General features: G+C 27.5%; 1 protein-coding gene across 2 annotated transcripts in view; it reads right to left on the bottom strand.

The window, feature by feature from the left end:
- LOC129963785 (tyrosine-protein kinase SRK3-like) overlaps positions 1-17,747 on the bottom strand; it is a 54,017-nt gene that overhangs the window by 14,235 nt on the left and 22,035 nt on the right. For both annotated transcript variants that reach the window (XM_056078340.1, XM_056078341.1), the window contains exons 2-5: positions 13,506-13,630; positions 7,374-7,467; positions 6,251-6,349; positions 3,048-3,148 (exon numbers count right to left, since the gene is read on the bottom strand). In XM_056078340.1, coding sequence (XP_055934315.1) covers positions 3,048-3,148; positions 6,251-6,349; positions 7,374-7,467; positions 13,506-13,630 — 419 coding nt within the window. The remainder of the gene's footprint in view (positions 1-3,047; positions 3,149-6,250; positions 6,350-7,373; positions 7,468-13,505; positions 13,631-17,747) is intronic.

Genomic DNA, 17,747 nt, shown 5'->3' with positions numbered 1-17,747 from the left:
AAATAGTAAGCAAGAAATTAAACGAAGTATTATTTTTTATAATTTATTAATGTTTAGTAGTATATTTATTTCCTTGAGATGTGCATGATTTGAAGAAATTATGTAGTAATCTTTATGATTCTATGCTATTTTGAAAATGCGGCCGCTATAAAGAATATGTTATTATGTATATTGCCACACTCAGGGTTTACCAGAGAGCGCCGTGTGATGATTAGCAGTAGTTGGTTTCACGATATGGAAACTAAACAAATTGGTGTTATCCTGACCATTCACAATAAAGTAAATATCTTCGTGGAATTAAGAATTCAGTATACTTCCACTATCAAATAGTTTTCTACTGATTTGATTAGTCTATTATATGACACCGAAGCATCATTTTTTTCTGAATACAGTATAAATTTTTAAATAATGAACAATTAAATCAAAACAAATTAATTTAATAATAAATTTAAATAACATTTATCATCATTTCTTAAAATGTAGGTGTAAATTATATTATACTAATACTAATCATGCAAACGAACAAGAAATTTATCCTACTGAGAAAGCTATCTTAAATACATTTGAAAATGATATAAAATAATGTAGAAATTAATATGTCTATATTAAAATACTAAAATAAATAATCAAAATTCTCATAAAACAAATTATCATTCGAAAATTTGCTGTAGGTCATAAAAATTGTTTTTAAATCATATGCAAAACATACATGTGATTATTCAAATGTGGGTGAATACGGATTAATGGCAACAAACGTGCTTCTTTGTGCCTTACATGAAATGTTCAATCTTATTAACGCTGCTTACGTAACCAAAGAGTATTACTTAGAAAAATTATTATGTATCCAAACAAAACTTTAGCTTCCTCCAATACTGTGTTCATAATTTTTTCTATGTATCATTATTTACAAATAAAGTTTGGTACAATTGTTTTGAACATTTTTATATGTACTTTATTGTACATACTATAAATGAAAATTCGGAGTGTCACAGCATCAGGATTACAAACCTAAAAAAAAAAAAAAAAAAAAGGATACACCCAAACGACTTGAAATCACATACAATGCTTGGCAGGAAATGTTTGACGTTGTACGTTGTACATGACGTTGTACATGCGTGGAATTTCCTGGCGTTAAATAGAGACTCTATTTAACGTTCATTAAATTCATTAACTAATCATTGAATTCCATTACAAGATTCAATGATTATGACCAGCAACATCACAGCTGACAACTTTGAACAAAGCGAAATCATAATAATGGCGTAGCAATGATAGTTCGATTGACATCAGCGAATGAGAGTTAGATCTAAAATGCATTGTTCATATCGAAGATTTAAAAGACACCTTCACAGTAGGCTTAAAATGTTCCATACACCTTGCCTGGAACAATGATAAAAGTACCGCATGGAAAAAATCGTTTTAAACATATTTCCCTCCAACCGAAACAGAAAGATAACGAGCAAGTGAATGTCAAATTATTTTTATTCATTAAATTCATTAATTATTTCATTAAAATATAATATTATCTTGATGACTTTATCGATCGAAACACCGATATGAATAAGTGTAATGTAACAAGGAAAAGTTTTTACGCGAATGTTGATGAAGTACAAATGAACTATAGATTTTTGTAAACTGTAAATTTTAGATCTGCAGACGTAATTGGTAAGATCATACTGCATTCATGTAATAAACTGTGGCGTCATTAATTATGATCATTGGATTTTTCGTTAAGAAATGCTGAAATGATGATCGCTTCAGGAATGTTTAAAAATATCAAGTACATGCAAGTAAAAATATCAAGTACATGATTCCGAGACGTCTAGGTATATCCTACTCTTCCAAGAAATTTGTATCCCTGGTGCTGAGGCACTCTGTATATTTTAAAATAGCATGTTATTTTGAAATTTATTTTTTGTACTCTAAATAAGGAGGGACATAGTTTACTTTGATCTAAATCGGACGGAAACTATAATTATTTTCAGAAATACTCCACAAGTCCATTATGATATATGATTGCACTTTGTATGTGACAAATGGTGAATAATCATGAAATATGTACTGATAACTGAAGAGCGAATCTGCAAATTGCATCTGATTTGAAAGACTCTTTTAGATATAATCAAGTTCTTTTTTCCATGACCTATAATTTATTACAATTCATCATAACCACAGACAAAATGTCATCGTTGTACGAGCACTTAGGCACACAGAATATTTCAGAAATTAATTAATATTAAGTTTGTGGCGTTTTTCAGACATTATTGATTGCTTTTACTTTTTTCGCCTGTCTTTAACCGTTAGTTTTTTCATGCAACAGATAATGTTCTAATCCAGTGATGGTTTTCATTACATCTTCTATCTACATTATAGTCAGATTATTATAAAAATATCAAAATATAAAAAATATATAACAGCGATTTTACTGGTTTAATTTGCTGAGTTAGCTATCCAAATCAAGCCTCCAAGTTTGCACATGGATATATTACCGTAATAAAGGAGAGAAAGGGAGGAGAAGTTTTTTTTTTTTTTTTGAGGCTAAATAAAAAGATATTAATCTGAGAAAAAAAGTTTAAATCCAAAAGTTGTAAATATTAAAAAAATCTCTAAAATAAATTGCATAAAAGAATGAATTTTGTAAAAAAAAAATTAAAAAAAAAATTGCTACTATAAGATAAGCTTGAGATCTTCTCTTTATCCTTGAATACATACACTTAAATGTCTGAAATATTGATTTCAGTTCTAACGTAAATTTCAAATGAACGTAGAACAAGGTAAAGAAGATCAAATAGACAACTGTTTAAAGAACCTGAAACTTTGGGGAGTGTCTATACTTACTTTTTGAGGTATTTTGATAACTTAATATGTAAAGGATACGTACCAGAATGTATTCAAATTGAAATAAAGAATCGTTTAAATTTCAGAACGCTATTCTTAACCGTTCTACATTTTTTGAATTTTCGACTAGTTATTGAAAGCGTGGTTAAATGAGGATGAAATGCTTTCGAAATGTATGCATATTTAATGTAGATTGATGAATGGTTTACCTTGTGCGTGGCTATGTCTCACCAAGAAAGCCCCGGGTTCATTTTCTGGTTGCAGGAGTAAGCGCTCCGCATCAGCTCGATTGGTGTCACCGAAAAACCAACTGAAAAATGAAAATTATCTAATAAATAGTTTTAATTACTTTTATTTATCTTCTCTTATTTCATGTTTGTAAAGGCAGAATTTTAAACTCATTTCTTGATATGTCCGAGTTTTCAAATTTTATTCGCATAAGCTTTTTCGATGATAATATATTTTGAACAAGGTTTAAAACTCAACTATGAGGTAATAAATTTTTGATTCTGTACTGATTTTGTATCCAGATATTGAATTTCAGAAAAAATTGATTTTCTTCCATAATATTTATTATAATAAACTCAGAAAAGATTAGATATAAATAAAAAACTAGATAATTGAAAATAATTTTAAAAAATTGCTTTCTAGTGTAGTAATAAAAGTGCTTCGTAAGATATAACTTTTATTTATTTATATACATTTAAACGCAAAGAATTGATAAGATATTTATTTCAATCCATAATATTTATGATGATAAATCATGAAATAAAGATTAAAAAAATAGAAAATAATTTAAACATATTACTTTTCAACACAATAATAAAAGTGTATTTTTAAATATATACATTTATTGATTGAAACCAAATAAAACATCATTATTTAAATCATTTAAATTCTTTTGAAAGTAAAACTAAAAACTAAATTTTATAATAAATGAGAGAAATTTTAATGGAATATATCTTTGAGATATTGCATAAATTTTTTGAAAAATATTTTCCAGTACATATAAGATTTCAGTGCTGAACAATTCTGTTTCCTGTGCTCTTATTTTTAAGAAAACATATTTGGTTTCAACAAAAATGTTATATTTGAAGTTATAATTATAAATGTTATTTTTGTTATATTTGAAGTTTAATCACTTCTGCTTTAATTTAAAGTTCAAATTTCACAGGAACTGACAGAAAATTAGAGAAATACATAGCACAATGCGCAGAAGGGCGTAAGGATTTTATAAAATATAAGTTATATGACTGTTAAAATTTGAATCTTAAATTAATATTTTTTTGAAGTTATTTAATAAACCAAGTTCCATAAAGCTTTAAAATGAAAATTTTAGAGCCCATTAATCTCAACGAACCAGTTATTCGTCAAAGGCAGCTAGTACACTCATAAAAGCACAAAAACAAAAGTCAAAGAATTTATAAGAAATTGATTTCAATCTATAATATTTATTGTGATAAGTTATAACGTAAAGATTAAAAAACAAAAAATAGTTAAAACAAATTACTCTTTAGCACTCATAAATATGTGTTTTAAATATCGTTTAAAATAGTTTTATTTAAATGTACGCATAAACGCTCAAATGAAAATCGATAATTGAGGGGATTTTTGGAGCTTCGATGATGCTCTAAGAATAAAGATAGAAGTTTTTGTGAAATGAATTTATAATTAATTCTGATATTGCCTAATTATGCAGAATTTCATATTCCATTTCAATTATGTAGCACAAGAAATTTAAAATAAAATTTCTATGTAATTTTAAATAATTATTTCAGTGAAGTAATGAATAAGGTATTATTCAAAACCACAGAATTATCAATAATATTGCATTATTGAATAAAGTAAACATAAATATAATTAATAGAAACAAATTTGATAAGTTTTAGATAATATATATTTAAATTTATTTTTTGTCTAAGACACCACTATATAAGGTATTAAGGGTGCTTCTGAACACCTCGTACAAACTTAAAGGGAAGTAGAAAACACCAATAGGAATCAGACTCACATAAGAAAGCAGGGTACCAAATGCCGCTCGCAAATGATAAAAAGACATAAAGACAAAGCAAGGATACAATGCATGGAGTGAGCGCTTTATTAAAAAAAAAAAGAGTACAATAGTTAGAAGTATGATAGTAGGTATTTTAAATTCCACCCATCGGGATTTATGCACATTTGATATCTACACTGAATGCACAGGCGAACATTTTCAAAAAGTGAGTATCGTCTAACTCGATGAATGATTCAAGATCACTTCACTCAGGGCGGCTACAATGAGAAACCGTGCGGGATGATCTTGAGAAATCATTTATAGGACCTCCTATTAATTTGGGACCTGCTTTTCTATCTGATTTCGATTCTAGTGTTGTTTTCTACCTCATCTCCAAGTTTGTAGGAATTCAGAAACACTCTGTATACTACACACTACTATACTATATACACTAGTAGCATATATATATATTTTCTGATTTAAAGCGTGAAGGCATGACGATTCGATTCAGTTTATAATGTTATGAAGAATTTTTTTCTTGTGTAATCTTTTTGTAGTTCTCAAGTATCGAAATTACATAATATATATAAAAATTAAATATATTAGTAGAATTCCAATGCGATTTTTTTTTCAGTTTCCTTGGCAAGATGTTTTTCTGGTAAAAAAGACGGGTTAGATGCGGTAAAGCTCCCACTAATTTAGCTTAAAAGAATTATCTGTTACATTTTTACTTAAAAACACCTGATGATGATTATGTTTTTTAATGAAATATATACCAGTAAATAATAAATCGTATAAAATAAGAAATGCTTAATTTATAGGCAAGATGAGCAATTAAAATATGATTTTCCCACATTTATGGAAAAAGATTAAAATTTAATTAGAATTTTCAATCCTATTTAGTAATAAACTTATCTATCTTAAAAACTTTATATTATTTAAAATAAATTCATAATAGTTGCATTAACTTTTTAAATAATAAAAGTAGTTTACAATAATTTCGATTACGTATTTTTCACATATACGCTGTTTTATTGCAGATACTTGAAAGATGCATGAAGATATTTAGTTTTCATTTTAAAAAGTCGGAATTTTTTATGACCAATATCAGATTAATGTTTAGTACATCCATTACCAATATCATTATTCTAAAAATAAAAAATAAAATATTATTTAAAACATCGACATTAATTATAAATTTAAAAGATAACAATTATTTTTTAAGTTAGCAAATCTTTTTTATCTTATATTATCTTTTCCAATCAGATTAGTTAATATTTTTATTATATGCATCTTTATCTTGTCTAATACCTATTTTTAATATTCTATATAATAATTTTTTTCTGATTAATTTAAGAGAAAGATATATCAGAAAATGACAGTTTTTCTTCTGAAGGAGCTCTAACATTTTGCACTTACTTTTCCTCCCCTGCATATCGGTCTAGAGTCAAATATGATTTCGGTGCAAAGCCCCGCCTTTCCTCATTCATATGGCGTGCCATGTACCAGTCTGGATCACTAAAAAAAGAAAAAAAAATGTTTAATCTATCTAACAGTCCATCGAGACTAATTTTGAATAAAATCTAATGATAATAAATTTTCTGAGACTTCATAAAGATAGTGATTTGGAAATCATGGGGAAAATTATTACCGGTAAGTTCTGCATACAGAAACAAATCAAATCATGCAGAATCATCATTTTGGTACTTAGGTACCAAACGCAAAAGAATGACCTTACAGGGAGTTCTTCGTGAGTGAATTAAGTCAAAGAAAAGAGTGTAAAGGATAAAATGTATAATACATATTTAATGTAATATAAATTAACAATAGTAGAGTTGTATAAATAGTAACATGTGAAGCATATATAGCACTAGGTGCATTATTCTTTGCGCACTTAGTTTAAGCATTCAAAATGTTTACTTTTGATACTACATTCTAAATGTCATGCTGAAGAAGCCTTGAGTTTTTGTAAATTTTATCCCTCTAAACTTGTATTGAAGACATTATCAGACATTATCTGATGTATCGTTTTTCATTATTATTATTTCTTTATTTAACTCATTGTCATTCAGACCGGTAGGAGTCGCACTTCATGCTCTATAACAACAACAATAATAATAATTCAATATGTTTCATCTACTCTTAAGTTTGCCCCTTGGTCTTATAATTATCCTGTTAAATAAATATTGGTATAAAATGTATCCTCTATTGGGCGATATTGAAACTGAATAAAAAAGAAAAATAAATGATACATTTAACATGTATCTTTGTTTTTCTTCCAGAAAGCTTTGAATATTATTGATTTAATGCACAATGCCCATATTATGGAACAATCATCCTCAAGTAATCATTTGCATTCATTTTTCAACAAATGAATAATAAATACTATCATTCACCAACTAAATTACTATTGCATGCGATCTTGGTGAGATCTAAATTAACAATGGGGTCACAGGTTCATCCAATTGATCTCATTAGTGTTCCAGTATAAAAGCGGCATTGTATTTTTTTTAAAAAATATTGAAAGTATAATATTTATTACCTTTCATCTTCGATGATGAGCTTATCTCCTCTTTCAAAACTTAATAAAAACCTATTCGGTGAATTAAGTGGATATAAAGCTATTCCTATAATACCTAGAATAAAAAATAATAACAATATCAACAACTCAAATACATACAATCTTTAAGAAATCGACGATTCAAAATTAATATTTCATTATGAAAGAAAGAAAAATTCAGTTTTATACATAGCTCACATGTAAACTAATAAATTTAATTTGTAATATCTTCAGAACATTCTTCCAAAAATAATAAAGAATATTTTGTTGTTGTCTGTTTGTTATCATGTGAGACCATGATGTTGTTTTGGTTTGGGGTTTTTGAAGCCTCAAAATGCACCAGCAGAAAATTGGCAATTTGAGATAAAATTTTTTTGCTTTTAGCATTATTAGAAAATGATAAAGAAGGTTGTCACATTTAGCAACTTATCGCCAACAAAAAGTTGCAACTTGGTGCGAATGCCGAAGTAGCACCGAGAAGAAAATGAGAGTAAACGCGAAACCGCGAAACAGGGAGGAAAAATATCGAAAGTTATTTATATATATATATATATATATATATATATATATATATATATATATATAAGTAACCAAAAATATTAGTATTAGGTAATTAAAAATTAGGTAATTTTTTTTAATCCCTGCCTGAGGGCCCTTGAGAAAGTCTTCAGGCCGGATTTTTATTTTATTTTATTATATACTAGACGCCTTTGGCAACCAGCCGGTTCGCCAGTATTACCGCTCACTAAAATTTTCATTTAAATATTTTAAGTAACTGGTATCTTAATAGATTTTGAATCAAAACATTTTTAATCTTCAAATTTTGATAGTCATACCAAACTTATACTGTTGTTTAGATCGTTTCGTTCAATTTACTATATATATTTTCCTAATGTGTTGTCATTTCCGATAAAACTTCATCTTTAATTTAAAGTGGAAATGCTGAAAATGCAATTAGTATAAAGATATTTTTTAATGAAACCAAGCTTTTTATTTTATTTATTACTTTTATTGTTATTTTATTATTATTATTATTATTGAATATGAGTATTGCAAACAGAATCGCTCGGTATTTAAGTCTTATGTGAACTACAAAATATTTTTCATAATTTATGTAATATCTCAAACAATAATTCAACAAAAATTTCTCATATTCAGCATAAAATTCAGTTTTTAGTTTTGCTTTCAAAAGGATTGAAATGAAATCAATAAAAATATTTTGTTCCGACCTATAAATATATTTAAAAAATTATGAAGTCTAAATTTAATGCAGTAAGGTATCAGATTCTGAGAAATATTCTGGACACGCCAAATTTTAAATAAATGAATGAATGTTTCTATTTTCAACGATCAACTAAGACTTATTTATGAAGTTTTGAATGTTAAAAATTTAGAAAAACTCAACATTTTCATAATCTTAGGCCAATTAATCTTGAGAAACCTGCGCGCTGATTGGCGTATTTTCTTTGAAACGATCGATGAAAAATCTAAAATTATCCTTTTTTTATTGAATAGTGATATTCAAATTTTCATAAATCAGTCAGTTTAAGTGATTGATTTAGTTGATTGGAAATGAACTCTTTTTATTTAAAATATTAGTGTTTCAAGAACATTTTGTTATTCGTGATTTCCACAGCAGAAGCTTTATGTAAAATCAAAAATTCGTTATTTATTAGAGCATTTATTGAATCAAGTTACATAAAATATAATCATTTTCCATTTAGACCATTTTAGCAGATCTGTGTCTTACTAAAGGTTTACAAATTAGCTGTGTGGCCCTGATTTGAATGGATATCCTGTTCATATTAAACAAAACTTGCCTTAAAATAAAACTGGTTTGTTGAATTAATAATATAGAGAGTGTAAAAGATCATAAAATAATTTTTCTTGAATTTATTTTTAAAAAAAATAATATTTCAGATTTGTTTTATTTTCTACAGACACGTGCCGAAAATTATATTTTTGCAGATTTCATTTCCAAAAAGATTTAATTTATTTTTAGTTGGAGCTTTAATCAATGTGATGGCAACACTTTGAAAAAAGCTAATTTTTTCCCATGAATGCGAAACGTGCTCGTGCAGCTTAAATTTTATTTTTATTTTGTACGAAAAAAATTGTTGGAAAAATATAGTTAAAATATTTATTTAAAAATTCATTAAAAATAGGAATTTAATTTTAAGGTTAAAACATTGGTATCATTTAAAAGATACATTTTTGATCTTTAACTTCATGTAAAAATCTTTTTTGTGCGGTAACATTTTCGGAAGTTATAGCAGAAACACGCCAAAATTTCTCTTATTTTTTAAATAAATAAAATTCTAATTAAAAATTCGAAAAAATAACCCCCAGGTGCACATTCCCGGCCTCCAAGGTATACACGTGCCAAATTTGTAGCTGTAGGTTGAATGGTCTGGCCTGTAGAGCTCCAACACACACACACATTGAGCTTTATTATAAGTATATATATATATATATATATATATATATATATAATTTTTAAAAAATTCAATTTTTCTAGCAGGTAAATGAAGTTTTTTGGATTTCGAACAATTTTGAGATGGCAGAAAAAAAAGCATTGGATTATGCAATACAATAGTCACGCAATCATTACAAGCCAGTTTATACCGGATTTATGAAGAAAAAAAAATTGGCCTCGAGATAAAATTTTGGAGTTCGAACGATTTTGAGATGGGGGAGGGGGACCATCGTTTTTTAAATATTGATTCATACGTAATCTGATAGTCACGTGATTTTTTAAAAACGATTTAAACTGGGTTTTCAAGAAAAAAATTCTGACCTCGGGAAAAAAATTTGGAACTTGTTTAATACCATTTTAGCTATTTTGCATTTGTGTGTGTGTGTGTGGGGGGAGATTTTGATAATTTAGTAAAATACTTTTTTATTTAACTTTCAACAATATTAAATTCAAATAATTTTTGTTGTTTCATCAAATACTAAATTGCGTAATGTGCTTTGATTGTTGAAAGCTAAAGACGAAGTATTCTATTTATTATCTACGCAATGTACACAAAGAATTAGAAGAAAAATAAATTACATTACCCCAAATGTATAATATTAATTAGATTATGAAACCATTTAAGTTTTTAAGGGCACTTCTATGTCGTGGACGCAATTCCATTGAGAAGGTTCATGTATAGAATAAATAGAAATAGATGTAAGATTACTAAAATAGTTCTCATACTTTTTGCCTCTTGCAATTTGGAATTTAAAATTACTTTTTTGAGAAAGTCGTGAGCACCAATTTATGCATATAAGATTTTATTGAAATTAAACACAATTTATATTCCCACCGAACCATTTGTTCACTAAAGTTAATTATACTACATAGTTTGGTTGTCATGAAAAGTGCCAAATACAAATACAATTCTAATTACTGTACCATTAAAAAAAGAGCGGAATGTTATGAGATTTTCGTCTTTCTTTTATCTTTCTTTAAAATAAATCATTAAAAATTCTGACTGATTGCCTTTTTCATTAGAAGTAACAGAAAGAGATTAAGTCTTGGAGCTTCATATTCAAATGTCTTTTCAAAGAGCATTTTTTTAAAGACGATAGAATAGTTAACTGCTGAAATGATGATGTTTGTAATGAGGATTCTTTTACTTATAATATTTTTTTATAAATGTGTGAGTTGCGATTGGAGACAAAGTATGATGATTTTAGTTCCAATGTTACTTATTGATATGTTTAGTTAATGGGACATAACGCAATACTACTTATACACCCATAAATCATATCTGATATTTTTTTCTCTCGTCTCGCCACTCTCACCTCTCTATCGAACTCCCTTTCCCTTCCTTTTCCTCTTTCGGCCCTTCTCCAAACTTTTCAGAAGAGTCATAATGGCGCCTTACGATGATCGTCGAAATAATACAAATCAGCAGTTATTGATATACAGCTGAGATTTACAGGGAAGAACAACGATTGGATAAAATTTTCTTTTCAATCGTTTTTATCTGCCACATTTTAAGTGATTGAATTTCCAAAATACAGTGATATGTTTGACGTTCTATTAATAATATAATTTGGATTGTATGAATCTTTATGTTCCACCATAAATTCTTTGCATTAAAAACATTAACAATTTGTTATTATCCATTATTATTTATTGTTTTCTTTAAAAAAATTTCCCAACAAAAAAAATAAATTGTGAAATCATTCGTAAATCTAGAAACACAAGGTTTGCATATTTTTAAACTTCCTTGTACGTATAACAATGTTTTTAATTTAAGTTTTTGCTTCAACTTTACGTACAGGAAATACTTATACGGAACTAAAGCCATGACCTACTTTAACTTGAAGACTTGCCAAATTTTTATAAGATACCAAAAAAGTATTGAATATTATTGATGGAAACAAATTCCAAGGGGAATGTCGATGACAATTAGCAAATTTTCCTTAATCAGAATCCAAATAACCGATAATGTCACGGTATTTGACTACGTTTGAGATGAATGTTTCAAAAAACATTTGAAAATAGATATATATTTGAATATTTGCACACACACAAAAAAAAAGATTGTAAGAACATCTATGAAATCAAAATATATGTTAAATCGGGGAAAAGTTTTGAAAAAAATTGTCTTTTTTTGGCTAAAAAAGAGGCATAAAGTAAAGATCTAATGTAGAAGTTTATCATATCATTTGCTTAAAATTTTGCAGATACATTTTATATAATTCCTGAACTAAAAATAATCTATATTTCTATAAACTCTTTAAATATTGGGGTTCTACTGATAACATAAAATTTTCACCTTGTGAAGAACTAAAACAGCTATAAATTATTTTTAAATGAATAGATTATTTATTCTTTATTTCAGTAACTGCAGAAAACATACTAAAAAATTACTGTATCAAATTTGAGCAAAAAATATGCATTAGAGTTCAATTTAAGAAGTTTTTCGTAAGAAAATTCTACCATAATTAAAAATTGAGGAAGATGCAAAATAACATTGAAACATATACAAATACAAATTTAAAAATTAGTATAACTTATCAAAAATTAGACTTAGAAACGAAATTAAAACGGTTTCATGAGGCAACTTGTTCAATCATTAAGAAAATTAAATTTTTTAAAAAATCGTATTTTTGCAAAAAGGAAAAAAAAAAAAAGGATTTTTTAACGTTATTTTTTAAAATTATATGAATGTTTTCTAAAACCCGTAACGGTGTAGAAATTTTAATACATGGATAAGAAATAATCAATAATTTATGATTCCATTTGGGAAACTTCTGGAAGAAATGTAATAGTCATCATAAGAAAAGAGAAAAGTTTCCAGTTTGATCAAAAACTAACGAAGCTCTAATGGATGAATTATTAGATACTTAAAATCGAATCAGGACTATCTATTAAGAAACATCTCTGCAGAAAAAAGACAAAGGAGTAAATTAAATAATGAGACTTTAGAAATATTAAAAAATAAAGATGTGATTACTCTTCAAATATGAGATGTTTTTATTAATGGTGATATCACATGTGAAAAATGATTCTGAATTTTTATCTTTTGAGGATTCAGACATTTTAGAAAGTAACAGAAACACATCAGATATCGATAATAATGAATAGGATAGTGATCATGTTCACTAAAGATAATTAATTTAAATACATTAAATTTATTTCATCAGTAAATAATATTTTCGACTGTTCCGAACTTAAACTGACTACAAAAAATCTACTGTTTGATAATAATGTCACTTTATCATTGTACATTAAATGAACGTTTAATTAAACTATATTCCCTTATAACTGAACCGATAATTGTTGTTCTTACTAAAGTGCAAAACGATTACCCTTCTTTGGAACTCCTCCGAATTCATTCGATAAAGCATTTAAAAAAAAGCACACTTAAAAACATATACCGTATACAATTTTTCCTGAGAAACACGGTTTATCAACAGATTTTTGTATAAGAGAATGATTAAACAATTCCATATGGCTTTTTACGAATTGTCATGTGCATTTGCACTCATCTTTGAATGCATTAACTCAATAGTTATGACATTTATCAATAATAAATAAGTAAAATTGAAGATAAAAAGAAATCAGTCGCATCAGCTGATTACTTCAAAACAAAATAAAAAAAAAGAACTTACAACTGTGTACTATTTGTTCTTCTTCTTGTACATTAGAAAAATGTATTGCTGGTTCTTCCTTTTTTGCTGCTGCCTCTTTGGAGTGGCAGCAGATGCCGCCCATATCGTCCTCTTTGGCAGGAGGTCTGCAAGACAGAAAAAAGCAAACTATAATTCAATTTTAATCGTACCACTGAAATATAAGGACTATTTTTCAAACTCCAGTGGACCATAAAAAAGGCAAACGTAGAGCACCAAATGGATTTATTACAAAAAGTAACGAACAATCATGGTTATTTTTCGATAAAATCTCCATGAAGATTTAGGTATTTGTCATGTCGGTGGATCCGATGACTATTCTATTGACTGACTGATTTGATTCTATTGACTATTCTGATGACTATTTTCCTGTCCCCTCTTCGAAAAACTTGCCTTCAATAATTTGAGATGGCCCGTAATGTTCCTTTGAAGTTTTTTATTAATCTGGAATAATTATTTTCACATCCTAGCTAGATCTTCAATACAGGGAAGAAAATTAATATAATCACATTCTAAGTCTCGTTCTCGATTGTGGAATATTAGGGCAGAAAGAGAGTTGCAACAGGAGATTTTGTTCAAAGAGTTGATCAAATTGTTAGAAAGAAACGGAAGATATTGGAATCTCAATCAACGAGCATGTAAAAATTGAGATCATGGAAAGTGACTGTGTTGGTAATCCTGCTCCATATTCTCTCTTTAAAAAAAGTTCTAAGAATTTACGGACTAATTAGAACACTTTCAAATGAATGTTAAGGTTTATCTTACATCACTGGAGACAATTTTTTTCGAAGAAGATATAGGAAATCTGATCCACCATCATGTTTTTGAGCTTAACTATTTAATTGTTGCTAAATACTTTTATAGTGATACTGAAACATATGGCATGCGAATTGTGAAAGTCGATTCTAATCGGGCATTATTGATTTTAACGAGCCCGAAGTTGCTTAATTTATCAGCTTATCTCTACATGAACTTCACGCTGTTAAGCCAGAGCTCGATTTACCTGCTTTTTTTGCATCAAAAGTTGGGATACATTCATGCGTCCGAAATCTAATGATCAAATCTGTCGTATCTTCATACAAGTATCTGAATAGGTTTTATACCCATATCTGATGCATAAAATATACGTCTCCTTTGTCTTCTTTATATAAAGAATATAAATTCCAATATTAAATATTCTTCGACATATTAAATGTCAAAAAATATTTAATACTGGATCTATAAAATGAAATGGGAATAACAAATTATTTTCTGTTTCGGTTTTTAATTTAGAATAAGTCATCCAGCTTTAATGTATTTTTTACAGCTGTTTAATAATTATTCGAAATCCTGTACTAGTTCTGAGGTTACAAAGACTCTCAAAGTAGCGTCAGAGGTGTTTGTGTGATCGAAGATCATCAAAATAACATAATTTTAGCTTCATTTTAAATTTTTAGAAATGTAAAGAAATCGCACACAATAGAATTAAAAACAAATCTGAAGAATATGATGGAAGTTTTAATACAGAAATGTTATTTTATGCTAAAAAATTTGCGAACAGGGAAATTTAAAGGAGCTACGCCTGAGCACTTTTTTGTACAAAAAACGCCAACTATTTTCATTACAGCCTTTCTAATGAATGAGAAGAGTTCTGGTTATCAAACGATTAAAAACGTTTAAATAATATTCACCAAATATTATTTATCCAATTGAAAACGAATTCTGCGTACATTGTATCTTTACTATCAAAAAATATAATGAACATTATTTTGATTTTGGATGGAATTTATCTTTTTGGTAAGTAATTATGACAACAATTAGAATGAAAGTTTTCTTGCTTTCATTTTACCCCTTATGCAAGATGGATCGCATCGGTTATTTAGAATTCTATTTAAGGACTAATCTATCATTTTTAGTGACGTGCAGCGATTTTTGCAACTAAATAATGCACTTTTCTATATCTCAGCTATCCTAGATGAACCAGTAGTTTCGGTGTGTTCATCACCTACTAATTCATTAAAATTATGAGAAAAAATGGTTGATTTCTAAAATTGGTATTATTAAAAAGATTTTTTAAAAGCTTTGTATAGTATAAAGACATACTTCCATTATTGCATTTTCTTGAAATTATCGAAGAAAAACTCTACCACTTTGTTTAATTTTTATTAATTATAATTAAAATTTTAAAAAATTATCTCCGTGATGTTCCTTATCCAAAGTCAATAGATGTCACATTTGGTTTATCTGGATTATTATCTATTGATATATATATATATATATATATATATATATATATATATATATATATATATATATATATATATATATATATATATACACACTCTACAGAGACTTTTATTAGACATTCTCTATAGTCTGTAACATATATAATTTGTTATTTATTTTTATTAAATATATTTTTTCTGAGTTCACTATAGCGGCTATGTAACAATGAATTAGAGAAGAATGGTACGATAATCGGATGCATGACTTTGAATTTTAAGATGTTTTTAAAAACTATTTATTTTGAAAAGTAACATTAGAATTATGGATTAAAAAGACAATTAAATAATCAGCGGAATATTTTTTTGTTAATAAATGTAATTTTGAGTCACTTTAAAAGCCAATAATATCTAGAGTGATCACTGATTATTAAGTATACATCTAATGAGATCACTGATTATTAAGTATACATCTAATGAGATCACTGATATTTTATAACACTTTTGTGTGAAAGTATATTAAAATGTCGAGAGGAGAGCAATCCCGATTTTTTCATATAATTGATAAATATTAATTTTCCTCTTCTTTCCGTAAAACGTATTGAGTGCGATCGCTAAGTTGCGCAGGAAATGTTCGCAATCATTTTAGATTATCCAAGCAAAAGGTTTATCACAGGAAGAAATATTGCATTCTCTTTACCAGAATATTAACTTTTTTTCTTTTTTTTATATCATGCTTTCGAAATAGTAAAAGAAAAAAAGAAAAAGAGGAATCAATATAGGAAGTGCGATTTTCCGGCTTCCTTGAATTAAATAATGGGCTGTACTCTTCAGATTAAATAAAATGCTAATCTCAATAATTTGATTTTAATATTGGGATATGGGAGCATAATCATAAGCATCTCTGCTCTTTCTTTAACATTACATACATCAAATGCTGAATGCTTGTGAAAAAAACAATTTATACTTCACGATACAAAGCATAAAAATAAGAATTAAAAAAAATGAAATTTGAATCTCTAGTTTGAAACTTCGCAACATGAATGCTTTAGGCTCGACTCGCATTCGTGTTTATATTTTAGAATTGAATTGACTGTCATTAAACTATTTATAAAAATTTATTTAAAAAATGTATTGTAAAATGTATGTAAAAATAATCAATAATGTAATTAAAATTTTGAAAAATTCTTTCTTAGTAAGTACTCTCCACCATAAAAGTAACTATGTACCAAATTCGGTAGTTCTTGATTTAACGATTTTCCTATTAAGCGTTTTGAGCGATTATATTTTTGGTATGCACGTCGTATCAAACAGACAATATGCCAGTCAACAAGTAAGTAATCTGCAACATGTAATTCTTTTATAACTTTTGTTAACATAAAAGAGCCGTTAAGGTAGATTCAGTGATAGATGATTGAACTAACATAAAACTGAAGATTTAGGTTATTGCTTTACCCTCGGGGATAGGGTTTTAACTAACATATTTAAAACCAACGAGAGTAGTCTCTCCCATACTCTCTAATAAATATACTTGTGTGTTAATCACGTTCCAACAGTTATGGAAGAGACTACTTGAATGCCTTTTTCAGCGACTAATCTTTGGAATGCGGTTAATACGCAAATACCAGAAAACCGAATATGTATGCTGGATGCCTTTTTTTTTTGGACTAAAATTAAAATAGAATACTAAACTACAACTGTAGTCACAAAATCACATATTAAATTTCATATATTTATGCCATTGCATTCTTGAATTATCACGTTTACATACATGTGAAAGTACAGAAAGAAGGACAAACCTTGATTTGATTCAAAATTTTATATCATTATTTTTAGATAATATAGTTGTGGACTAAATTTCATTTATCTAAGTTGTTGCGTTTTAGAGCTGGTATGTAAAAATACACACCTACAGCCAGATAGCTAACTCCTTGACTTTTTTTTTTTTTCAAAATGTGATCCAATCTACAATCCTGGTATTAGCTCTGTGCACAAAATTTTATCCAGCTCTTTTCATTTGATA

This window comes from Argiope bruennichi, chromosome 3 (assembly GCF_947563725.1).
Source record: "Argiope bruennichi chromosome 3, qqArgBrue1.1, whole genome shotgun sequence".
NCBI lineage: Eukaryota > Metazoa > Arthropoda > Arachnida > Araneae > Araneidae > Argiope > Argiope bruennichi.
This window is presented reverse-complemented; position numbering and strand designations above follow the sequence as displayed.